This window comes from Peromyscus californicus, unplaced genomic scaffold, assembly GCF_007827085.1.
Source record: "Peromyscus californicus insignis strain IS unplaced genomic scaffold, ASM782708v3 Scaffold_5__1_contigs__length_169319896, whole genome shotgun sequence".
Classification (NCBI taxonomy): Eukaryota; Metazoa; Chordata; class Mammalia; order Rodentia; family Cricetidae; genus Peromyscus; species Peromyscus californicus.
The window spans coordinates 32698062-32723316 of NW_026294573.1; the positions used below are offsets into that span (position 1 = coordinate 32698062).

Consider the following 25255-nt stretch of genomic DNA (forward strand, 5'->3'; position numbering starts at 1 on the left):
TCACAGAGTCATTGTGCTCTCTTTATTTTAACTTAGCAAGTCAATATTTATATTGTATGTAGAACCTTTGGTGATATTAATTCCCAAAACCCTTTCTATTAGCTAGGCACTTTCCTATAGCAGTTCTCAATCCATGGGTCATGGCCCCTTTAGGGGGTCACATACCAGATATTTATATTATGATTCATAACCATAGCAAAATTATAATGATGAAGTAGCAACAAAATAATTTTATATTTGGGGGTCACCACAACATGAGGAACTGTATTAAAGATTTGAAACATTAGGAAGGTTAGAGAAAAGGTGTTCCAGATATAAAAGAAAAGATGTGATAGATACAAAACACTGAAAGGTTTTTTTGTTTTGTTTTTTGTTTTTTTGTTTTTCGAGACATTGTTTCTTCGTGTAGTTTTGGTGCCTGTCCTAGATCTCACTGTGTAGACCAGGCTGGCCTGGAACTCACAGAGATCCTCCTGCCTCTGCCTCCCGAGTGACCTCCTTCTCCAACTCTAGGCCTGAAATCCTTGATTCTCCCAAGGCCAGGACTATAAACTTCTGCCAACATGCCCAGCCACTGTTCAAAAAATGTTAAATTTTTAAAAATTGTGTGTGGTACCTGTACACTGTCTCTCACTCTCTCTCACATGTGTGAATGTGTATGTGTGCGTGCACATATCTCTATAGAATAATGTGCATGTGGAAATTGAAAAACTTTATACTGATTAAAGTAATTCTGTAAGTCTAGGAAGATCTTGTAAAAGCTACTGTCTAAGTCAGTTGAGATTAAAAAGTAAAATGAGGGAAAACACTTGAACAGCCCTCTTATAAAAGATGATGGCTGGAGGCAAGATGGCTTAGCCAGGAGAAATGCTTCACACACACACACACACACCACTTTGACAGCCTGGGTTCAGTCCATGGTAGAAGAAGAGAACAAACTCCCATAAGCTGTTCATTGATCTCTACACACACCATAGCATGCTCAATCTTGCAGTGGCCCCTCTACAAGTAATAAAAAGGGCTTTAAAGGTGATGGCCAGTAAGCTGATGTGCAGCATCACTAGTTATTTGTGAATAACAGCTTAAAGTCAAAGAGAAACAGTTCTAAGTATTGGTGTAGAAATTGAGTATCTAAAGTCACTGCTGGTCAGAATATAGAGTGGTGTAATCACTCTAGAAAACCTATTTGGCAGTTTGGAGTAGAATTAAACACATGGCCACCCTAACATGGCATTCCACTCCTAGGTTTGCATGCAGAAGAAATGTAGACATTCTTATATAACAACCTTATTTGTAATAGCTCCAAACTGGGAATAGCTCGGGAGCCCGTCAGACATACATAAATGAATTCTGATATATCACGAAATAGGTCACTATTCAGGATAAAACAACTACTGCTCCATATAACACAATAAACTCAAAATTGCATTAAACTAAAGAACTTAGAGGAAAATGTCTAGTGTATGATATTAAAGCAGTACCACATCCAGTGATAACCATTAGTGTTACCTCAACTGCAGGAGTTGCTAAAAGTGGAGATCTATCTGGTGTCAACTTCCTGGGTATATACATTTATCAGAATCCAAACTGCTTAGATTTTTTTTATTTCACTAAAATGAATAGTATCTCAGTAAAATATTAAGAAAGGCACAGTAAACCAGGAGTGGTGGCCCACACCTTTAATCCCAGTACTTGGGAGATGGAGGCAGATGGATCTCTGTGAGTTCAAGGCCTTCCTGGTCTACAGAGTGGGTTGCAGGTCAGCCAGGGCTACACAGAGTAATCCTGTCTTGAAAAGCAAAATGAAACAAAACATCAAACAAACAGTTGGGTTTTTTGTTTGTTTGTTTATTTGTTTTTTAAGGAAAGGTACAGTATAGTGGTATATACTTTTAATCTCAATACTATACACAGTAACTCTTAGTTTGGGTTTTTATTGCTATGAAGAGATACCATGACGATGGCATAAAGAAAAACATTTAATTGAGGGGCTTGCTTACAGTTTCAGAGGTTCAGTCCGTTATCATCATGTCGGGAAGCATGGTGGCATGCAGGCAGATGTGGTGCTGTAGCTGAGAGTTTTATATCTTGACTCAAGAGGCAACAGAAGTCGACTCATACTCAGGAAGCTTGAGAAAAAGAGATTTCAAAGCCCGCCCCCACAATGACACACTCCTCCAACAAGGCCACACCTCCTAATATGCCACTCCCTTTGAGGCCCATTTTCTTTCAAAACACCACAAACCCCTATCTTGGAAAAAAAAAAAAGAAAGAAAATGAAACACAAAACAAATAATTTTTTTTTTTTTTTTAAAGAAAGGCACAGTAAGATGGGGTGATACATACTAGTGATGTCAGCATTTGGGAGGTAGAGACAGGAGGTTCCAGAGTACAAGGTCATTCTTGGCTATATAGCAAGTTCAAGACTGACCTAGGCTATGAGAGAGGCAGAAAAGATCAATTTAAAATATATCTATATTAACAGAAGATTCCGGAATTGTGTGTGTGTGTGTGTGTGTGTGTGTGTGTGTGTGTGTGTGTGTGTGTGTGTGTGTGAAGTATGCGTGTGTGTGTGTGTGTGTGTGTGTGTGTGTGTGTGTGTGTGTGTGTCTTTATTTTTTTCCCCTTCATTCCATCCATACATGAGCTATTTACTTAGCTTGAACAGGTGACATCATCAAGGTTGTGACACTCTTGTACTCAGATGAGTTCTGGCAGACTTTAAGATATGCCCTACTTCATTTAGGAGGCTTTATTATCAAGCTGGTGGTTGGCAAGAAGGATAGATTTAGAGGTTTGCGTTTCAGTGGCTTGGGGCCATGACAGATACTAGGGGAAAAAACCAGAAATTTTCTACCCTACTAATTGTTCTAATGGGTATCCTTTGCTTAAGATGTGGAATATAGAAGTTTCTGAGGATTTTTGTGAGTTTGTTGCTTTTTCTTGTTAATTTATTGTGAAGAATTTCAAACATAAAGTTTGTAGTGAGTACCAGTATATTGTCTTCCCAAATTCTGCCTTTAAAATTTTACTCTAATCTACAACCATACCACCCTGAACATGCCCATTCTCTTCTGATCTCAGAAGCTAAGCAGGGTCCAGCCTGGTTAATACTTTGATGGAGACTATCTAGGACTACTGGATGCTGTAGGCTAAAAACAAAACAAAAAAAATGTACCCTTGCTGATTTATCGAACCTCTCACATCATCCAGCCATCAAGTAGTCTATTATTTTGTTTTGTTTTGTTTTTGGGTTTTCAAACAGGGTTTCTCTGTGTAGCCCTGGCTGTCCTGGAATTTGCTCTGTAGACCAGGCTGGCCTCAAACTCAGAGATTTGCCTGCCTCTGCCTGCCAAGTGCTGGGATTAAAGGTGTGTGCACCACCACCGTCAAAGTGATCTATTTTAAAATACATTTCAAAGTTTACTTTCTCCTACATACTTGAGTATATCACACTCTTGAGTTAGTGTTTTTTTTCTTTTCCCTTAAAACTTTCAATAAAGTACACACATGAAGAAAAAAAATGTGTGTTTGTTTTTTAGTTCATAGGAAGGAAGAATGTCAGACTTGAAGAGAAAGTCCACCTGAACATGCTGTGACATTCTTGTCAGCTACCTAGTAAATTCAGGCTTGAGCATTCAGGCTCAAGTTCAGAATTAAAGTCTGCATTAAATTAAGCAATGCAGTTTTGAGTTCCAAACTAAGAACTATAGCTAACATACAAGATCAAGTGACTAGATTATAACTGCCTGTAAAAGAAAGAAAAAAAATAGTGCATAGGCCTTGAGAAAGGTCATAGGAATAAATGATGGGCTAACCTTGCCAGCCATGGAATGCCAGTTGAAACTATTGGCTTTGTTTCCTGAATTAGTCAGAGGATGATACTTTGACAATTTTATGGAGGGTCTTGAAACCAGAACAAGCAGAAACAGTAGTGAGTAGGGCTCAGCTATCCTGTCCTAGAGCACGGGATGTGTGTATCTCTTTTGTTGATTTCTGTCCAACAAGTCTGATACAAGGTTGACTGTTCTTATTTTAGCTCTAGACACACCTAGGGATATTTAGTGCAGCCTGAAAGTCACCACCTTGGGCTGTCGTATAGCTCAGTGGTAGAATACCTACCCAGCATATGCAAAGCCCTAGGTTTAATCCCAGCTGCTGGGTGTGGGTGGGTGTGTGGGTGTGTGGGTGTGTGGGAGGAGTCATGTCCTCTTACTTGAAAGATAATAAAGCCAAAAGAACTATATTCTTTCTATACCAGTTTTTAACTCTGTTTTTCTTTGTTACAGCGGAATGATATTGCTATGGCAATTACAAAATTTGATCAGTTCGACTTTCTCATCGACATTGTTCCAAGAGATGAACTGAAACCTCCAAAGCGTCAGGTGAGCAGGGAGGGCATGCCTAGCTTCTGCCTGTCGGACCTGGGCACACTGCTGTCCAGGGCTCCTCCCACCCTCCCAAGGCATTTGCTGTTCCTGTTTCTCCTCTCTAGTCCAGATCATCCTCAACATCTCCTTCTACTCATTTATGGGTACTTTTAACTCAGTGCCTCTGGGGTGGTGTTGCAATGAAAGTTAAAGACATTAGTCACAAACAGTGGAATGAAACATTTCAAGACTCCTTGATCTAAAATAAAAACTTTCTCAGCCAGGCAGATTTCAGATTCTAAGAGTGGATTGGAGTGAGAGGCCTTTGTTTTCTTAGTCTGTTGTGTCTCTATTTAGTGCCCTGGCTCTAACCTCCATGCACTGATTCAGAGCCTGTGATGCCATGATCCCAGGAATCAATAATATTTAAAGCTCCCCAGATGCTTTAATGTCCAACCAAGTGTTAGAACCACCATTTACATTTTTCTTCTCAAGCACAAGAGCCGAGTGTCTGCCCTCTCTTCTGCCTGCTCACCTCCAGAGGTCACACCAACTATTTTGTTCCGACTTGAGTGCGTCTAACTCTTCATCGTGATTGTAATAGAGCCCGTCCTGTAGAGCTCCTTGGTTCAGGCACACAGTTTGCATGACTCACTAGGTTTAGTGGAACATTTGGGAAATAGTGGCAGAGCCTCACAGAAGTAAAGCCATACCGTGTTCTGCTTGCTTTATTTTTGTTCGTAAGTTTTGAAGTGTTTTTAACAAATTATTTAGTACACTGTCTAGAGTCATTTAATGACAACCATTCTCCCCATGCTGACCTGTACTAATTACTAGTCAGAAAATGTATCGGAGAAGTGGGCATCCTAATTGACATTAATTCTGACCCTTCATGAGGGTTTGGGTTGGCAAGCCCTGGGTCACCTTTATGGGAGCAGGGTGTGCCTCACCGAAGCTCCTTTTTTTCTGGGCAGTCTTTGCTACTGTAAACATCCTTGACTGGAAGCTGTAAGGTGTTGAGAAGAGCTTTCAGTCGGATGTTTACAGCGGCAGGCTGCCACAGTCGTCCCCGCTGCGTGCATCGGCTTTGAGACATTACAGGTTTGTGCCCTGGACTTGACTCCTCTTCTTGGGGTGCTTCCTTTCTCTCTGAGAAGTCACAGAACTCAAACTGCTTCTTTTCCTTTGGAGCTAATAATAACACACGCCTGCTTTCTTTGTTGGATTTTTGCTCCCATGTGTCCACCACGAGCCCCCTTTAAAAATAAGGTGGTAAGATCTGTAATACAGTCAGGCATTGCTCTTATTGCATTAACTAACTCCTTGTTCACTGTGGGCTGCTTGCTGAATAGACTGACTAAAGGGAATGGTGTTATTCTAGAGCAGTGCTTCTCAACCTTCCTAATGCCAGGACCTTTTGATGCAGTTTCTCATGTTGTGGGGACCCCAAACCATAAATTGTTTTTGTTGCTATTTCATAACTGTAACTTTGCGAATGCTATGAATCATAATGTAAATATCTGTGTTTTCCAGTGGTCTTAAGTGACCCTTGTGAAAAGGTTGACATTCCCCCCCAAGGGGTCACAACCCAAAGGTTGAGAACCACTGTCCTATATCTTCCTCCAGAGTTGTTTGTCCTTCAGGGTCTCAGAGTGTTTGTCCTTCAGAGTGTTAGACTTGAAGTACTCTTATCCCACTCCCTTTTTTGTTGATTGGTTTGGTTTGGGTTTTTGATACAGGATCTCACTGTGAATTTCTGGTTAGACTGAAACTCACTGTGTAGACCAGGCTGTCCTGGAATGCAGAGAGATCTGCCTGCCTCTGCCTCCTGAGTGCTAGGATTTAAGGCACACACCACTACACTTGGTCTATCTCCCTTTAAAGAGTATCTAGCAGGAACACTCCTTATGCTGCCTGGTTTTAGTTCTTTGTAGGTGTTTGAGCTATTGATTGGCATCCTATTCAGGACAGCTGCTGCCTGGCGTTTAAAAGGTTGAGACTGCTGAAAGCTAGCCTGAAATTCTAAGATAGCAGTTTTAAATTCTCTGTAGACATGAAGTTTTCCCAAGCTCCAAATTGGCTGGCACCTCCTAAAGTCCTTTAAAAGTGCCTACTCTCCAAAACACACCCTCTGAAGGAGGCAGCAGTTCACTCTGCTACTAAAGCAAATGTATTTTTTCCCCAATCTGGAGCTGGCTGCACATCAGTGTAGTGATGACCCTGTGAAGTGATTCTCTTTATGCACTGGCATTGTTTTTCAGTCTCAGCATTGGAGAGACCACTACTAATTTTAAGCAAGTACCCCCTTCTGTATTTTTTTTTTCCTTTTCTGGAGCTGAGGACCGAACCCAGGGCCTTGTGCTTGCTAGGCAAGCGCTCTACCACTGAGCTAAATCCCGACCCTCCCCACTTCTGTATTGACCCAGTCATGCAGGGATTATTCTATGGCTCAGGATGCTGTTCCACACCTGGAAAAGGGAAATACTGAATTGTGAGTCTAAGGTCCTGACTTCTCAGAGATGAATTGGAATCTCTCTCTCTTTTTCCGTGGAAGTGAATAGACTGTTTGCAAGTAAAAGTTAAGGGCTGACTTCTCCCCCACTAAGCTATGAGTTGAAAGTTCCTGCTCATTGAAATGTCATTGTCTTTTCACCCATTTCTTTATATCAAGCATAATCATTCCCTTGCTGGCTTGACCTCCATTTGCAGAATGAGTCTTCATAAAGCAGAAGAACCTTACTTGCGCCTCCTTCCATCCCAGGGATTTGAAAACAGTCATGCCTAGTCCTGACAGCATTGTCCTAGAAACTGTCTCGTTGTCATTACCTGAGAGGACGCAGTAGGAAGCATAGGAGAAGCTACCTGCCTGCTTGCTAGCTTTTGGTAAAGTGGTAATTTGGGTTCTGGCAGAGGTATATAAATAATTTGCTGTTTGTCTTACAAAAACAAAAACACATTTGGTGCTTGATAACTGTAATCATGGACACCTAGAGCCAGCCACAGATCAAAGGTAGGAGGTACCAGTGCCTCCCAGCTGCCTGACTGCTATCAGCTGGTCTGCGTTCTCAGGTCTTAATATCTCATGGCCAAGAGCTTGGTCTGTCAAGTCTGGTCTTCCTATTTATAAAATATGAAGGGAGACCTCAATGGGGGAAAAAAATACACATTGAACTTATTTCCACAGCTTTAGAAAGAGCATTTGACCTCCCTTTTGTGGTTTAAAGGGTATTGGTATGTTATCCCTGCCAAGACATGGTTGCTGGCTGACATTTGCTTAAAATGGACAAGAAGCTGGAGTTGAAATGGACCTGGCTTTGTCAGTGTTAAGGTGTTCTTGAATTTGAGACCTAGATGAAAGTAAAAGGGGCGCTCCTGCCTCTTCTGCATCTGCGTAATTATGTTGAGGAGCAAAGCCGTGTAGACTTGAAGCACGGACTACATTAACCCAGGTCAGTTTGTGTTTAAAGACTTCTTAGATGACAAGAACATTCAGAGGCCTTTCCTGCTCTGGGGATGACATTAGGGAACCTTGTTAGATATGATTCAAGTTTTTCAGAGGCCAGCTGTCCATAATCAGTTACAGTGTCCACAGGCAAATACAGAAGCACTCAGCCCAGGACTGCAAGGACAACTTTTCCACACCATGGTCACCGGATCTTAGGGAGACTAAGGAGAATGGAGGCACTGTCCTCTGGAGGTATTGGTGTAGCGTTGGGTTCAGAAGAATTTGCATACAGTCAGGATGCATTCAGAAAAGTCTCATCGTTTAGGCAACACTTACCAGGGCCTGTATGGGAGTACCAGGAACAGTAGCATGCAAGAGAGAGGCAGTATTTGCCCTCATGGGACTTAGATTTGAGCAGAACTGGCAGTCAGTTTGCCATGTAGGTACAAAATCTTGCAGTGAGGACAGTGCCATGGAAGCACACTTTGGGCAGTCCTGAGCGGAAGGTCTCAGTACCTTGTGGAAGTATCTCTTTTGAAGCTTGATAGACTTAGCTCTGAATGAGGACATGAATAAATAGCTAATATTTTTTACTCAGCCTATGTGGTTGAATGTTTTTGTTGTCCTAGACAGGGACACCATGTGTCACAGGTCCCTCGGAATGAGATGCTGATCTCTGTGGGTGGTCAGGGGCCCACCAACCCCTGGGCTGTAACCATGTTGTAGTGTGTGTAAACATCCTACACTCTCAGCTGTGAGCTCAAGGTGGCTGGGAGAGGGTTGTTTACTCCTTCTGCCATGGAAAACGTCAGCTGAAGAACAATCTCTTCACCTACCAGATCGGACAGAATGCTGCTTCCTCCCTAGTCAGCCAAGGCAGCACCCCAGCGGAGAGCTATCATCAGGCCCCCTGGGTTGCACTTCTGTGGCTAAGTACAAGTAGACTCAGATGTGATGCTGGGGTAGACACGGCCATGGTAAACATAGAGCTTTCAGTGTTCTGTGAAAAGCTGGCTCTGGAATTGGAGCCCAGGAAAAGCCTTTTCCCCTTTCCATGACATGTCCCTCCTAGAATGGGGATACTGCCTTTTATGGGACTTGGGGACAGTAAATTTTGGTATCATCTTCCTGTTGCTGGCAGGTAGCACTGTTCTCCTATCACAGGCCTTGACAGAATCTACTGACAAGTTCTTTTGGTACGTGGTTGTTGGTTACGGTAATTATTTGCCTGTTTGCAACTTATCACACAATGGATGATTACTCGGTGCTTCAGAAAATTGGCCGTATGTTCTGTGAAGCCTATAGAGCTGTTATTTTTAGTTTGATTTAGCACAACTGGTCTCTTCAGATTCCCCTTTTCCTTTGACTGCAAATGTGGAGAGCTCAGCATTCAGCAGGCAACTGCACATAGCCTGTTTGGGGGAAGAGTGGAAATTCACTGTGGCGGTTGCTGAGTTGGGTTTTTTTCCCCTTACCTGAGTCTCCTTCCACCCCACAGGAGGAGGTGCGCCAGTCTGTGACTCCTGCGGAGCCTGTCCAGTACTACTTCACGCTGGCTCAGCAGCCCACTGCTGTCCAGGTCCAGGGACAGCAGCAAGGCCAGCAGACTACCAGTTCCACGACTACCATCCAGCCTGGGCAGATCATCATTGCACAGCCTCAGCAGGGTCAGGTCTGTGAGCTGCAGAGGGTACCAGCCTAGCACAACAGTGCCTCTTAGGTTTGGGTGGGGAAAGTATGCTGTGCAGAGAGAGGCCATTACATCCTTACAGAGTGCTGCATTTGATGTCTGGAAACCTGAGCTTTCCCCTGATTGAGTCACAGAAGTCAAGTGTCACCCTAATCTCTCTGGACCCTGTTTTCCTCATAGGTCAGATGAGGAAAATGCAGTGGACAAGATGTTCTCCAGGATCCCTATGAGCTCAGACATTCTAGAAGGAAAAAAATTCTCTAATGCACCCCTGAACATTAGTGGGATGTCTGTAAAAGGTCTTCTCAGTGGACTCCACACCTGCTCTCTGTCTCTACCAGGACTGGAATTTGTACCCATAAAGGGGAGAGTGGTGTTATTGCCACCTTGCAAAGCTCTTCTTTCTGGCAGTTCTCTGTCCTACTGTATTTGTATCAGGTGATCTGCTCTTCTGACAATAGTAATCAGAGGATTTTTTTCTCTCCCCCATAGTACTGTTGAGAGCAGTACCATCCGTTGGGAGTCATGAAAGGCTGCAGAGGACTCAGTTCTGTGAGCTCTGAATCCAAATTCTGTCAGTCATTTCTTTATTTATTCATCAAACAGTGAGCATCCTCTGTGAGTAAAGTCCTATGCTAGGTACTGGGGACATAAGCATGAATAAAACAATCCTGATTTCCAAGGAATTCACAATAGTCTTAGTTGGGGATACAAATATTTTTAAAGGTTGTACCACCACATGGGATGAATAAGACTAAGACAGCTTTAGAATTATAGACAGAGTGTTGTCAACAGAGTCCCTAACAAAGATGTGAGGAGCCGGTGGAAGAGAAGGTGGTTAGAGGCCCCTGAACGGAGTAACGTGGATCTTAGAGGGATCACTAGAAGTGTTAATACACTGGGAAAGCATGGTATTTATTGCTGCTCGAAGGCTTACAAATGAAAAACAGCTAGACATGGTGGCACATGCCTGTAATCCCAGCACTCCAGAGTTGGGGATGGGAGAATCAGGAGTTTGAGACCAGCCTCAGCTGCATGAGATCCTGTCTCAGAACATGCAAGCAGAGCAAGCAGACAGACAGAAAAATGAGAAGCAGCAAAGGAAGTGGTAGGAGAATATAATTAGCATGGGAGATATTTAGGCAGGTACAGGAAACACATCCCGGAGAACCTTATGTATTCTGGTAAAGAGCTAAGTTTGCCTAGAAGAAAAACATTGGGAGTGGGATGGATTTAAATATTAATTTTGACTTTAGGGTTTTTTTCTTGCTCATTTATTTATTCATAAAATAGAAATATATTGAATGCTCTCTCTATGTCAGATAGTGCTAGTCAAGCAAGGTTCAAAGCTGATTATATAGCCCAGTCCTTACCTCAGGCATTCACTGCACCCTGAAGCCTCAGGGAGTTTCTTCTTTGGCTCATGCTTGTGCCTTTGCAGTGAGAGAGCTTTACCTGCCAAAGGCCTTGTCCCTTTACTGAGTGAACTTAGAGAGGCTGCCAAGGGCTGGCCCTGATTGGTGGATTATCCCAAGAAGTCCAGGACTGCTGTGCTTACAGCAGGGCACACCATAGGTGATTTGGCAGCTGCCATGCTAGCACAAGCCCTTATTTTCCTGAAATGAATTAGAAATACCTTGGAAATCCTCTCAAAAATTGGGTTAGCCGGGCGGTGGTGGCGCACGCCTTTAATCCCAGCACTCGGGAGGCAGAGGCAGGCGGATCTTTGTGAGTTCGAGGCTAGCCTGGTCTACAGAGTGAGATCCAGGAAAGGCACAAAGCTACACAGAGAAACCCTGTCTCGAAAAACCAAAAAAAAAAAAAAAAAAAAAAAAAAATTGGGTTGATGGAGTACAGTGATGAGTTGGCAGCATACTTTTTTGTTTTTTTGTTTGGTTGGTTTTGTGATGTGGGGGGGGCAGTGGTCAGCAAAAATTTCATCCATCTTCCTTGCCAACCAAGACCTGCTGGGCTTGGAGCCGAGAAAGCTTGTGAGGTTGGTGAGGTTGGTCTCCTCAAGCTGTTTTGCTGTCTTGCTGCTTCAGGGGACTGGGGGCTGGGGACTGGGTTCCACCTCCCTGGACCCATAGTGAATGAGTAATGAAGGCTGTTTCAATTCGAATACAAGTATTTTTCCTAAGATAAAATATACATTATAGCAGAGTTGGAAGGAACTGTGGTGAAGTGAATTCTGTGCTTCCTGTTTTTAGTTGGGAACTTACTTCTCTTAGTGTGGGATAGGCAGGTGGAACATCAGGACCATGATAGACAAATAGAAGAGATGTTTGGTGTTGTCCTAGCCCACCAAGGATACTTGTACTGAGAATTCTGTCTCTCCTTTCCTCTTGAAGTTTTCAGTAATTTTTCCTTACCTAGTAATCTCTTAAATCTCTTCTGTAGTTCCTAGGCCCCCTCCCCATAGTTTTAGTTACTGAGTTGTAATGTTCGGGGCACTTGTGCAATCAAGAGTTGGCATCAGAACAGCAACATCCTTTGAAGCCCATGACTCTTTGAGACTCCCAGTGTCATCTGGTTGACAAGGTTCTTAGTTCAAAGGGGGAAGTGATGTCTGAAGTGGGAGGAGAACGCAGGTTTAGTTGCTCCACCTATCTGCCCTCACTCTCATACCAGACAAGTCAGATACACTGGGTTCATTCCTCCCAGCTCCCATTAAGGGCTAAGGTCTTGAGATTCAGAGCCTGCTTCATGGTGACAAGCTGCTAAGTGCAAGCCATGGACATAAGGCAGAAGTTTTAACCCTGAGATCAACATTTCTAGACTGGTGAAGCTCTTGCTTTTCTGAGTTCTGTTGAATGAGGGTAGGCTTTGATGAGTTGTTCCCATGCTCTCCTGTGGGAAGGTGGACAAGATTCTCTGTGCTGCTTAAGTGAGTGAAAGCCTACATGCACTAGCCCCAGCCTTAGTGGCAAGCCTGTGTGCTTGTTCTTTTAGGGTCTTCCATGCTTATGACATAGTATAGGACCCTAAATATATGTTTGTGTAGGCTCTACTTTATGTTTCACTGTGCCCTCAAAATTCACCTGCTCCAAATTTGACATGGGTCGTTCATGTGAGCTGTTATGATTGCTTTGATTTTTTCCCCCTTATATTGTATGTGCCTTGCCATCACAGAAAGACTATGGAGTTGCAGCATTTGAAGCTCAGGCATTTAAGCTTAGACTCAGGCAGATATTCTGCATTGTGAGCCTAAAACTTGTTTTGTCTTTCTCGTTCCTAATTAAGACTTAACTTTAGCTGTGTTGTTGACCCATTGGGCTGCATGTTAAGAGGGTGACAGATCTAGGCATTAATGGAGTGTGTGCTCCCAGTTGACTTCTACAGGCACTCAGCCAGAACCCAAGCAACTCTCTCTCGACTCTTCCCTCTAGACCACACCCGTGACAATGCAGGTTGGAGAAGGTCAGCAGGTGCAGATTGTGCAGGCCCAGCCTCAGGGACAAACACAACAGGCCCAGAGTGGTACTGGACAGACCATGCAGGTGATGCAGCAGATCATCACCAACACTGGAGAGATCCAGCAGATCCCGGTAAGCCTGCACTGTCGTCCCCGACTCTTCTCAGCTCATGGTGTCAGTGTTCCCACCAGACACCCAGCTTTGTCCGTTGTTTCCCTTCCCTCTGCTTCAGTCCAGGTTCTGGCTCACCTTTGGTGTAGCTCTTCTCTCTTCCCCTCCTACACCTACACAGAGACATCATGGTAGCTGTATCTCATGCCTCTCTTTTTTATCATTATTACTACATTTATTTGTTTGCCCATGGGTGGGTGTGTTTCTTTGTATTCATGTGAGAATCAAGACAAGTTTGTGGGATGTGATTTTCCAAGGCACGTTCATCCGTACACGTGCCTACTGTTGTCAGCTGAGAGCTACAGGACAGAGCTGGCAGGGGATTGGGGTACCACAACTTCTTCTACCAGGTGGGTCCTGGGGATTGAACTCGGGTTATCAGGCTTGTCGGCAAGTGCTGTTTCACCACCCCTAGACCTATCTTTTGATTAGCCAAGAATGTAAGGGAGGTATGTAGGGAAGGCCATAAATACACTTGTTGCATATTCATGAGTTATTTCCCGGGGAGCCTGCCACAAAGTGTATTTTTGGCATTCATTTAACTTACCCATTCCTTTACTGTAGACTGTTGCTTCTTGCGTGCCTAGAGGGATTTCATTTCTTAGTTTGTTTTTTTTTTTTAAACCTGTCTTTTTTTAATTTATGCATATGGGTGTTCTCTTTGCATGTATGTCTGCACTATGTCCAAGCAGTGTGTACCTGGTGCCTGTGGAAGCCAGAACAGGGCATAGAATCCCTTGGAATTAGAGTTAGATACTTGTGAGCTGTCATGTGGGTGCTGGGAATTGAACCCATGTCCTTTGGAAGAGCGACTTTGTTTAAAAAACAAAACCAAAAACTAAAAAAACTCCACAAAAACGAACAAAAAAACCCCTGTCTTAGCACTTGCAAAGACTCTACATCAATCATTTTGCAACCAAAATGGGAAAGAGTGGAGCAGTCTTTGATGAAACGTAGGCTGATAGGCACCCGCTTGGACCTGCTTTGCTATTTCCCTTCTGAAACAAAGCCCAAAGAGCACCCTTTGTTCAGTGCGGGAACTTTTCTTAAGTTATGAAGTAACAGACCAGGCAAAACCGTAGGAAAGTGGACTTTGTAAGTATGTCTCTCTCCACCCCACTTCTGCCTGTCAGACACAAACATACCAGTAGTTCCAAGGACCTGGGTTCTACCTTTCATCACTATTTCAGCCACCAGTTCTGAGACCTCTGCTTGAATGGTTCTCTCTCTTTTTTTTTTTTTTTTTTTTTTTTTGTATGAACCAAAACAAGGTCATTTAACTGTAGCTCCCGTCTTGGAGCAGTAACTTTATCCCTCTGTGGAACAAACCATTGGTCCAGAAGATTGTTCCAGAATCTAGTGCTTCATCTTCTCTGTCCTCAGACATCCTCTCAGAAGTGGACATTTCGTGACTCTTGAGGCAGAAACTACCTCCCTCACAAAAGCTAAAGGGAGAAGCTTGTGTGCTGAGGAACTTGGGCAGCAAAGCCACGAGGAGCAGCAGTCCTGCTGTTGGAGACTGAGGAGCAGGGCAGCTCTAGCTTTCTGAAGCCTAACAGGCCAAGCTGCTTCCTTCTGTGCAGCTGCTTGGAACCACTTGGCTGCCCTAGGAGTTTCTGCAGGTGTCGCCTCCTGCTAGGAAATTTTAAATACTTGTGACTGTTAGGAGCCTTACCTATACCTGAGACAAGGCTTTAGTTTTTCACCCTAGGAGTCTTGGCTGGCCTTCTGGTAACTCCTGACTAGACAGACCACTGTCAGTTTGAGCAGATGAAGTTTCCAACCACTTTCATCCACAGAAGTGGCTTGATGGCGACTGGAAGCTGCAGTATAGATTTGGTAAGGAATTTGGGCACAACTTCCCAACAGCTCCTGTTGGCTCTAGAATAAAGTGGTGCAGGTCACAGTACACTTGCTGCATTTCCATCGAACCTGATGTTAACATCTGTATCTCCCCTATCTGCTTCAGGCAGATAGCTTTGGAACTTTCACCACGAGCTTGAGTTATGGGCTAGGGAACAGTGCCATCTTGCCTAGCATGCATGAAGCTCTCAGTTTGATCCTACCGCTGTTTAAACTGTAAGCTTGTAATCCCAGAACTTGTGAAGTAGAGGCAGGAGGATCAGAAGTTCAAGGTCAGTCTTGGCTATGTAGTGATTTCAGAGCCAGCCTGGGATGCCTGAGATATCTGTGTCTAAAACAACAACAACAACAACAAAACAAAACTTCCATTTTTCTTGATGGTTCAAATCCTTTGAGGCCAACATCACAGAGAAGCATTTGACATAGCCCTGCATGTAGGGCACAGTTTTGTCCTGTCAGCATTTTCCTCATGGAAGTAAGGTTGCTGTGATGGAGGTAGCTTTTGAAAGCCAGGAAGAAGCCTGTGCCGGTACAGCGGTGTGATGCTGTTTGCCTGAGGAAATTCTTCCTTGCACCAGAAGCAAGTTGAACAGCCAGGAGTGTGCTTTCTGGGCCCCTAGATAGAGACAGACCAAATTAGTTTGTGCTCCCTAACTTGTCCCATGTGCAGAGCCACAGGCCTCAGCTTCCCTTTATCTCTCTGGAGCCGTAGATCTCATAACTGTCTCATTCCTCCCTTCATCCCAGCTCGAAGTGACAGTGCTTCATGGCACAGTGGAATTCTAAGAGCCCGCGTTAAGGCTTTCAGGACACAGTTAAGTGTAGGCTGTGGTGTTACCCTGTTATGTGAGGCTCCATTGTAAGAACGAAGAGCATCAGGGGCAGTTTTTGTAGCTTTTCTGTCAGGGTTTTACTGACTGCTTCCCCTGGGGAGTATTTGGCCAGAAGCTAGTGCTGAACATCAAGGATCTTCATGGTCCACAGACACCCCCCTCCCCACACCCACACACCCACACACCCACACACATCGGTCCTGAATTTTGGGGCCAGGCTTTTCCTCCAAGATGAGTTAAATGACTCGAATTGACAGCCATCTGTTTTGGGCGCCTGGCAAATCCTGGAACTGTTCACAGTGGATGGAGATGGTGGGAGAGGTCTGCACTTAAAGCCCAGTCATTCTGATGTGTTGGGTAGTCTCAGGAAAGCCTTAGACAAGCTCTGATCAAATAGCCAACTGCTAGCAAGATGAGTGTGTGGTCATATTAGGGCATGCTCTTTTGTGTAGGGGTGGAGTGCTTTTCTTGTTCTGACCTCTGTTTAAAAGGACTTTTTTTCAGGGTAGGCTTCTTGGAGGGACTTGCAGGGCACGGGCAATCCCTAAATCTGGCCATGGGAAGTATGCCTATATGAGATTGTGTTCAGACCGCTGTGCTCTGTCTCTGCCCTGTCCTAGGTGCAGCTGAATGCCGGCCAGCTGCAGTATATCCGCTTAGCCCAGCCTGTGTCAGGCACCCAAGTTGTGCAGGGACAGATCCAGACACTTGCCACCAATGCCCAACAGGTATGTACACCAGAGAGGGACAAGAATCAGCTGGCCAACTTCTTGTAGCAAAGAGAGTGCTCAGCACACAGCTCTCATTACCTTGTCCTTCAGCAAGAACCATTCACCCCAAACGTTTATCTGTGTGGCAGCCAGGGGCTGATGGGATTGACTGGGCAGTTGGATTCACAATGTGTTTCTTACCATCTTGCTCTTGAGGGACAAAGGCCCAGACAGAGTATACCCAGAAGAGGCCAGGTATGAGTCCGTACATATCAGGCTGGAGAAACCCTAGTTGCCAGGCTGTGTTCCCCCCTAAGCCCCAATGGCAGTTGTGTTCTGGTATTTCTTGTGCCCTTGGGAAAACATACTTAATTTACTCTACCTCCATAGACAGACTCAGCCAGAGAAATCACCCCTCGTGTCCTCCTTGCCTTACAATCTTGAAGGCTCTGAGTCATAGGTGCCAAGGGGGTTACCTACTCCAGGCCTTGGGGGCTTAAGGGCCGTGGTCATCATTTGCAGATGATGGGGGACAGTGGTGAAGGGGATGTATTGTTAATGGATCCTTTTGCCTCAGGCCCAAAAAAAGCAGCAATCGTTTAAGAGCTGGACCCGTCTGGCCCGGTTGCATTTCTGGTGATGTATCTATTGACAGTGGTGACAGAGCTGAGTTAGAGCAGGTCTCCAAAGATCTCATTTGGGAAATGTGAGGGATGAGCCAAGAGTAAGACGTCTGAGCTCCACATCATCTCTGGGATCATTAAAGGACCCTTTCCATCCCTGCGACCCACTTGCCTACGGACCTGGGCTTCCCATAAGTTTCTTGGATATCAATGACACTTCTCAAGACTAGTTACGACCGTGAGCCCATCTCCCTTTTTACATTTTGTTTAAAAGCATGGAAGATTTCTGGTAATTTTCTTGAGATCCAAGAAGCCTTTTTGTGGCATGGAAACAGAAGGAAGTGAGAAGGGTTTGTGATTCCTCAGATGCCAATTTGGGCAGTAGAGTTCAGAAAGTGGAGAGAAGGGGAGATTCACAAAGTGGATTCTTTGAGGGCACTTACAGTCTCCATGATGTAAAATTTACAGCTTGGTACCTAGTAGGTGCTCAATAAATGTTTGTTGGGTGAATACTGGATAAAATGCATGTGATTTAAAGGTAAATTAAACTTTTCAGCTGCTGTGAATAGCAGTCTTGCTGGCCACAGGCACAATCGACTTTAATCTGTGAGAATTGTTTGTATGTCTCAGGTTTCTTTGTTTATCCTGAAGGCATTTCTACAAGACCGACTTTGTACTAGGGGAGTGTACAGATTAATCATAGCTCCTATCCTCAAGCAGCTTATAGACTTACAGAAGGAGACAAACCTAGAATAAGAGTAATAATAAGAAAGCTTCATACCTACCTCCTTGGTAGGTTAGCAGGAGCTGTTTGGGGCTGTTGTGAGGACCCGTGAGAGGGCAAGCTTTACCTGAGAGACTGGCTCTGCTGATTCTGAAAGCTGTACAGAGGCTGCCACAAGTTGCATATCCACAGACACAGATGCACACTGCAGTCTTTTCAGCTTTCCCAGCAATTCCCAGCAGTTGTCATATGCTGCAACTCTGCTTGTCAGTATAAAGTCCTTGTGTAAGATGTGAAGTGTGAGGGCAAATTTTTTCTTGCTGCACACACCTCTCCCTCTTGGCCCAGAGGGCTGTACACTGAGTGTGGGGAAGATGCTTCATGACTTGCCACTGTGAGACGGCAGGGCCAAGGCTGCTGCTCACCAGGGTGTTCCTGTTGCCGTCAGATAACCTGGGAGCTGAGTTTGGAGCCCACCTTCCAAGGACAACAGGGACCACTCACTGCTTTGCCTTTCATTCTGCAGTCTGCCTTCATTGGCTGAAAAACAAACTCTAAGGCTTCTATTTAAAGCCATAACTATTGTTAAAGCTGAGGAGATGTGTGTTCTTATTCTGAGCCTCAGACCTTGAGAGGAGAGGGTGGTTGTGATGTGCCTGTGTGAGACCAGACTTTTGCTAGCCCTCAGTGCAAAGAGACTCTTGCTTGCAAGCCTTTGCCAAGCAGCTGCTCAGTGACAGGCCTCATTCTGAACACTTTGTAGACCTTGTGTCATTCAGTCTTCGTGTGGTGGGCTGATAGACCCTGCAGCTAACGTGCCTTCTCTGTCCTTACTTTCCACAGATCACACAGACAGAAGTCCAACAAGGACAGCAGCAGTTCAGCCAGTTCACAGATGGACAGGTAGGGAGCCAGCCTGAGTTGGCGTCTAGGGATGCAGATGGTATGTGGGTTTGGATGGGTAGGGCTGTTGTCTCACTCCCTAATAGTGGACAAAACATTGTTAATACAAGTAGTAGTTAGTCCTTTAGGTCTTCAGGCTGTGCGAGCCAAAAACAAAAAACAAAAAATGGTAAGTGTTATATAGCCCAAATTGCCATCCTTCAGGTGAATGAACTGAGCCCTGGAGGTGGGTGTGCCTCTTCCAGGCTCACTCAGTTGTTGGTACAGACCCAGCACTAGAATGCAGGTTTTCTGTTTCTTCCTAAGCCAGGATGCTTAGACGTAGATTAGTTCAAATAAGGGAACATGTGACCTCTTGAGCATTCTTGTCCCTAAGAAAGAGGGGCCTTCTCTGTTCACCTGCTTTTCCCTCACAGCGTGGTCCCAGGGTCCACTGAGGATGAAGCTAGGCGACATGTTCTAACTTCTGTTCTCTGCTGCTCAAAGGGAGAAGGGTCAGCCTCCAGCCCTCTGCCAGGCTCTTGGGCCAGGGCTCCTCCTATGGGTGGTCTCTTTAGGGACTGATAGAAACCAGGAGGCTGGACAGCCCTAACTTGTCTTCTCTCTGATGGGCTTGGTTGTAGTACATGTTTAATACCAGGCCACATCTTCACAGAGCCCTTGGAGGAAAGGAAGAGGGAGGATCCTGGTTTGCAAGATGCTAGTGCTGTGGCCAAGTGCTGTATTTGTCAGAACAGAAAAGGCTGCAGCAGGTTTGGGTCTGAGCTAACTGGAGAGCACAGAGAAGTGAAAGGTACAGCAAGTGAAGCTCCCGTCCACTAAACTACCTCACATGGCACCTGGAGCCTCCTGTATCTGCTGCTTGGCTCCCTCCCCCATGAAGACTGCACTCTGTCCCCTTCCCTCTAGACGTTAAGGGGTCTGGGACCCCACGCAGTTGGAAGACTATCGAGAACTGCCTGCTGCCCCTATCCCAGGAGTGACCTCCCTCTTCTTTCTACCCTTTGCAGCAGCTGTACCAGATCCAGCAAGTCACCATGCCTGCAGGCCAAGACCTCGCCCAGCCCATGTTCATTCAGTCAACCAACCAGCCCTCCGATGGGCAGACCCCCCAGGTGACTGGAGACTGAGGGCCTGAGCAGGCAAGGCCAAGGACACCCAACACAATATTTGCCATCGAGCCCCAGGTGATGGGGACATACCCTCCCTCACTAGAGGACCCGGGACTTGAATGCCTCCTTCAGGCTAAGATACTGGTGCACTACTTTCCACATCTGGGACTGAGATTCTACAACAGAAAGATGCAATATTTTTTATTTTCTTTTTTCCACTTTTGTCTCCAAGGAATCAATATTTCAGTATATTGAGCTGTGTGTCCAATGCTATAAAACAAGAATATTAAATAACATATTTATGGCATTTTCTTGAAGCAAGTGGTTGAGGAAATAATTCTCTGTTTCCTGGCTTGGGCACTCACTGCCACTGCTAAGGGGCAGCCCATGCTCCCTTCCTAAGGGTGCCCAGGGTTTCCACTCTGCCAGTTCTGCCCTCAGAACAGACCCTTTCCCCCAGCGTCCTCTCTGCCCTTCTCCAGATCCCTCTGCATCTAGAAGCCGTGGAAACATTCCTTGTCTGTGGGCCATGAACTCATTCCCCACAGAGAGCTGGTTTCCTCCACAGCCCTTCTCTCCAAGACCCAAGGAGACTAGGGCCTCGTGCTCTGCTCTGCCCAGTTTTATTGTTTGAATACGTTATGATTGTGTTCATCTCCTTTGCTGCATGGACTTCAAACTGCATGAGATGCAATAAATCTCCTTTTAGGTACTCGAGAGTCTGTGTCTGTGTCTGGGGACAGTCATGGGGCCCCTCACTTGGGGAGGCTTGGAAAGGTTGATTTGTTTTTGGGTTGGCTGTCAGGAAAGGTGGACCACTTGTAAGGAGTGGGTCAGAGGAACTTGATGAGTTTAAACTGGCTTACAAATCACCCTCATCAGAACACATCACCTGCTCAGAAAAGCCTCGCCTTACCCAAATGGACCACCGCATGACATTGTGGGGACATCTCTCCTGAAGAACACTGGCTCCTCCAGCAAGCAAAGACCCCAGGAAATCTCAGCAGTCTTCCGTGGCACACAGTGGCTCTTGCCATTGCCTGCTGTAGTTCTAATTACTGGAGGTCTTTCCACTGAACGGGGGAAACAGGAAGGGCCAGCAGTGAGCCCTCTTTCTGATGTCTTTGTCTTTTTACAGCCAGAGTTGGGCCTGCTGTCATGGGGAAGGTAGTGAGCGGAATGCCAGGAGAAGAAGAGATCATTTTGCCATAAACCTGTGGGCAATTCCCTGGGCTTTGGGCTCGAGGGAAAGGTGCAGGGAAGAGACCGATTCTAGACCTTTCCAGCTGAGGCCTGGTATTCTTAGGATTCCATGGCTACAGACAGCTCACTGCAAACCTGCATGGTAGGGTAGGCATTGGCATAGGAAAATTGGGAAGGACTTAGGGTTTACACCTCCTACATTCCAGATTCCGGGGCTGGAATGTTCAGATCTGATCAAACTGTCCCTCACTCCCTGGATAGGCAAGACTGTTAGTGATGTGCTAATGTGTCAATTTAATTTTCATTCACTTACATGTACTCGCCTGAGTCCATAAAACAAACTAAGATTAGGAAAAAACAATTCAATAGGAGATTGGGATCCAAAAAATAGAAACACAAATTGTGCTAGCTATCAAGACCTATATAATTTTGAAATGATTTGATGCTGAGCTTCCTGGCCACCAAACCAAAAACTAGGACCAAGTATGGGAGTCATTCACACTATATAAGCAAGAAAAGGAACAGTTTTGCAAAACCATTTTCCTAGTTTTAAGGTGTTGGATAGAGGCTCCTTACCAGAGAAGATAAAGTGATTTCACCATTAATGTCAGTAAGTAGGTTTAGGAAAAATAACTCTCATATCAACTCCACCCCAATTCAGCTGTCCTCATCTAGCTGTGTCTCTATAAAGGGAGCATCTGGCCTTTCCACCTGCCCCGAGTGGGACATCCCATCTAATGAACAGGTAGAGAGGCCTGCTCACAGTAAAGGAGCTGTATCCTGTTTCCTGGTGCCCTCTGTCCCACCTCACTCCTCCACTCATTCTTCAATGTCCAAGTGCTGGCCATTACAGCCTGCTTTTACTCAGACTTCATCCTTGTTCTGTAAGTATTCAATTGGTGTGATTGGCAAGCAGCTAGCTAGCACGTTCCCTTTAAATGGCCCTGCCAGCAGGCCTGTTCAGATGTAAACAAACCCTTTGGTGCCGCCCCAGAGAGCCCCTATCTAATCCCCAGCATGATCCCCTTACATCCATCCGGAGCACTCTGAGTATTTCCTAGTGTTCATAGCCCCAAGGTAACAGTGGTCTTCACGGTGACCCTTCAGAAGCCATGGAGAGGGAGCATAGTCCCTGAGGGACAGGCGGCAAGAGAGGCCTAGTACAATGAGTTGTCCAAAGTCATTCTGAATTAGGGGTGGGATTAGATCCAAACCCTGGTGTCCTGACCCCTGTTCACCTCCTTTGTCTGAAGGTAGGAAGTGTGAGAAGACAGCTTTACATAATAGCTCACATTGGCTTTTACTTGGCTCCCCAGGATCCCTGGCCAACCTTGAGTGTGTATGGAGTAGTAAAAAGTTGTTGGTGCTGTTCTGGGGGTAGAGATTGAAGACCCCTGGGATTATGGGACCTAGATGATGCCTTGCTGCCCTGGTTGGCCAAGGCCACGAGGGGGCAGCATACCACCCTTACCGAGTCCAGTCACCTAGTCCCATCCTCTTCTGGGTTTGAAATAGTTCCAGGAACTAAAGAGGGTGTGACTATCCCTTTTCTGCTAAGACACCAACCAACCCCTTGAAGAGAGGGGCCTCTGGATAACAGTAGGACTGGAAACTACTCTCTTTGGAGTATTGTATGAACGTAAGTAGTTGGGTTTAAATAAAGACTTTCCGACAAAACTCCATACAAGGTACTCCATAACTCCTTCGTCTCTGCACCCTCTTGCCCTGACTGCCACTGCAGTGAGTGTTCTTGTCTTAACCGTAGTTTCCTGAACTTGAAGCCATATTTTCAGAATGTGCTGGCCCCGGTGCCTGGAAAGCCCTTTCCGTGTATTGATCTCTTATACATCCATCAAAGCCCAATTGAAATGGCTCTCACTGAAAAACTTCTAATTCCTTGGGCAGAGTCAGCGAGGACTCTTTCGATGCTCCTGTATCAACGTCTACAAACTATTATTAGAGCTCACATACACAGCTGTTCAGCAGAGATTTCTTTGGCACCCTGTGCCTATGTCAGATATTGTTTGGGACATTCTGAGTCCAGCTGAAAACAAGCCAGGCGAGGTCCCTGCTGTTGCGGACTGGAGCACCCCTGCACACATCCACCCTCTCAGCTGCTCACCATGGCATTCTGTTAGGGGTTTGTTGTTGTTGTTGTTTGTTTTTGTTTTTTTTTTAACTGAGCATTGATGGTCTGTCTGCTGGGCTGAGTCTTCTGAGAATGACCTTCTAAGATGCTATTGTATAGGAAAATAGAGGTAGGCTAGGGGAGAGAGGGCTTGCCTTAACATGTTTAAAGCCTTGCGTTTGATCCCCAGCTCAACGTAAACTGGCCATAAATAGTGCACACCTGTAATTTCAGCAGCTGGAAGGTAAAGATGGGTATCACCAGAAGTTCAAGGTTGCCAGGCGGTGGTGGCACATGTCTTTGATCCAATTACTTGGGAGTCAGAGGCAGGAAGATCTCTGAGTTCTAGGCCAGCCTGGTCTACAAAGCGAGTTCCAGGACAGTCAGGACTGTAGGAAGAGAAACCCTACCTTGAAAAAAAACAAAAAAAAAACAAAAAGTTCAAGGTTATTCTTGGCCACATAGCAAGTTTGAAGTCAGTCTAGGCTATATGAGACCCTGAGTCCAAAATAAATAAATGAAGGAAGGAAGGAAGGAAGGAAGGAAGGAAGGAAGGAAGGAAGGAAGGAAGGAAGAAAGAAAAGTTTGGTATTACATTGATTCACATTTCATCATCATCATCATGGGGGTGAGCAATCTCCCCCATTTTATAAGGAAGAAACTGAGGCACAAAGAAGTTAAGAAATTGCTCAAGGGCACCAGCTGGCTGTCAGTCTTGTGACCTGTCCTCCACTGGTCTTGTCCCTTTCCACAGCACTACCTGCCTGTAGGGCTTTCTGAGGTGACATCTAAGCTGTCTAGAGAAGACCCTTCAGTGGTCAAGTACCCAGTCATATGAGTAGCTTGGGCATGGCCTCTTCAAGGCCCCAGAGCCAGACCAGTGATATCACCCCTAGCTTGGGTATCATGCCATTACCACAGCCCAGAAAGAGGGGACGAGAAGACCGCAGGGCTGGCATTCAAGAGGGGAAAATCTTAGCTGGGCAGGCTGGCCTGGGTTCCTCTGTCTGGCCAGTGCTGAGGCAAGATCCAAAACAGCTCTGCCCTGCATGTCAAAGCCTCCTGCCCCTCCTTGGAGACCTGGCCTCCACTGAGCCTCTTGGTACCTGTGTGATCTCCTAGCCCCTCCCCCTGGGCCCTGCACCTTTTTTTTCCAGAGGAAGTTTGTGGGACAGAAGCTTTCTAAGACAATGTACATGTCCAAATGTCTTTATTTTGCCCTTTGATTTCAAAGACAGTTTGGCAATAGATGGAAACGAAGGTTCCCAGTTCTTTGCCCTCAGCACTCTGAAAGATGCTCTTTTGTCTTTTGGCATCTGTTGTTGCTGATGAGAAGTTTACTGTCAATTCAATTATTGGACCTTTGTAGATAAGCGATCTTTTCTCTCTGGTGGCTTTTAGAATTTCCTCTTTATTCTTGATATTCTACACTTTTGACTAAAAGGTGTCTAGATGTAGTTTTTTTGTAATGTCTTACTAGGCAGTCTGTAGACTTTCTAACTAGAAATTCATGTTTCCGTTCTGGAAAGAGCTTGGTTGCTCCTCAGTATCTGCTGAGTAATGATAGGCACACTTGAGATTCCCATTCATTCTGTGATGCTTCTCCTTTCACATGTTTATTTCCCTTATTCTACACTTCATTCTGAAGGATTTCCCCAATTCTAGCTTCTAAACCAGTGATTCTCTCTTCAGCTCTATTTACTAGTTTGCCTATTGAGTTGGTTATTTTTCATTGTCAATAACTTCTGTTTCTTAAAAATTCTAGATAGCTGTGTTCATTTCTGCTGTATATGTCTGCTTGGTGTCCTTCAGGTTTTGTTCATAGATGCTGATTCTTCCTTTATCTTCTTGAAGATTTTAACTGTATCAAGCTTTTTAGACTTTTATTTTCTCTAGGTCTTTAGGTATGAATTCTCCCATGGGGGGAAATGTTTCTCAAGTTATTGTACTACTCATTTGTTATGAAATTTGTTCTCTGGGTTACTTTCAGCACATTTTCCTGACTGTGCCAGAGTGTAGCCATCATCCTGAGAAGTGATTTCTTGAATTGATGTGCCCAAGCCA

At 45.1% G+C, this 25255-nt stretch overlaps 1 protein-coding gene across 5 annotated transcripts in view; it reads left to right on the plus strand.

The window, feature by feature from the left end:
• Nfyc (nuclear transcription factor Y subunit gamma) overlaps nucleotides 1-20572 on the plus strand; it is a 71930-nt gene extending 51358 nt beyond the window's left edge. For 4 of the 5 annotated variants that reach the window (XM_052715640.1, XM_052715636.1, XM_052715637.1 and 1 more), the window contains 6 exons: nucleotides 4290-4385; nucleotides 9314-9487; nucleotides 12895-13053; nucleotides 16409-16516; nucleotides 18689-18748; nucleotides 19759-20572. In XM_052715640.1, the coding sequence (XP_052571600.1) occupies nucleotides 4290-4385; nucleotides 9314-9487; nucleotides 12895-13053; nucleotides 16409-16516; nucleotides 18689-18748; nucleotides 19759-19878 (717 nt within the window). In that variant the 3' untranslated portion in view covers nucleotides 19879-20572. The remainder of the gene's footprint in view (nucleotides 1-4289; nucleotides 4386-9313; nucleotides 9488-12894; nucleotides 13054-16408; nucleotides 16517-18688; nucleotides 18749-19758) is intronic. The other variant, XM_052715641.1, reaches the window with a different exon arrangement.
• The last annotated feature ends 4683 nt before the right edge of the window (nucleotides 20573-25255 follow it).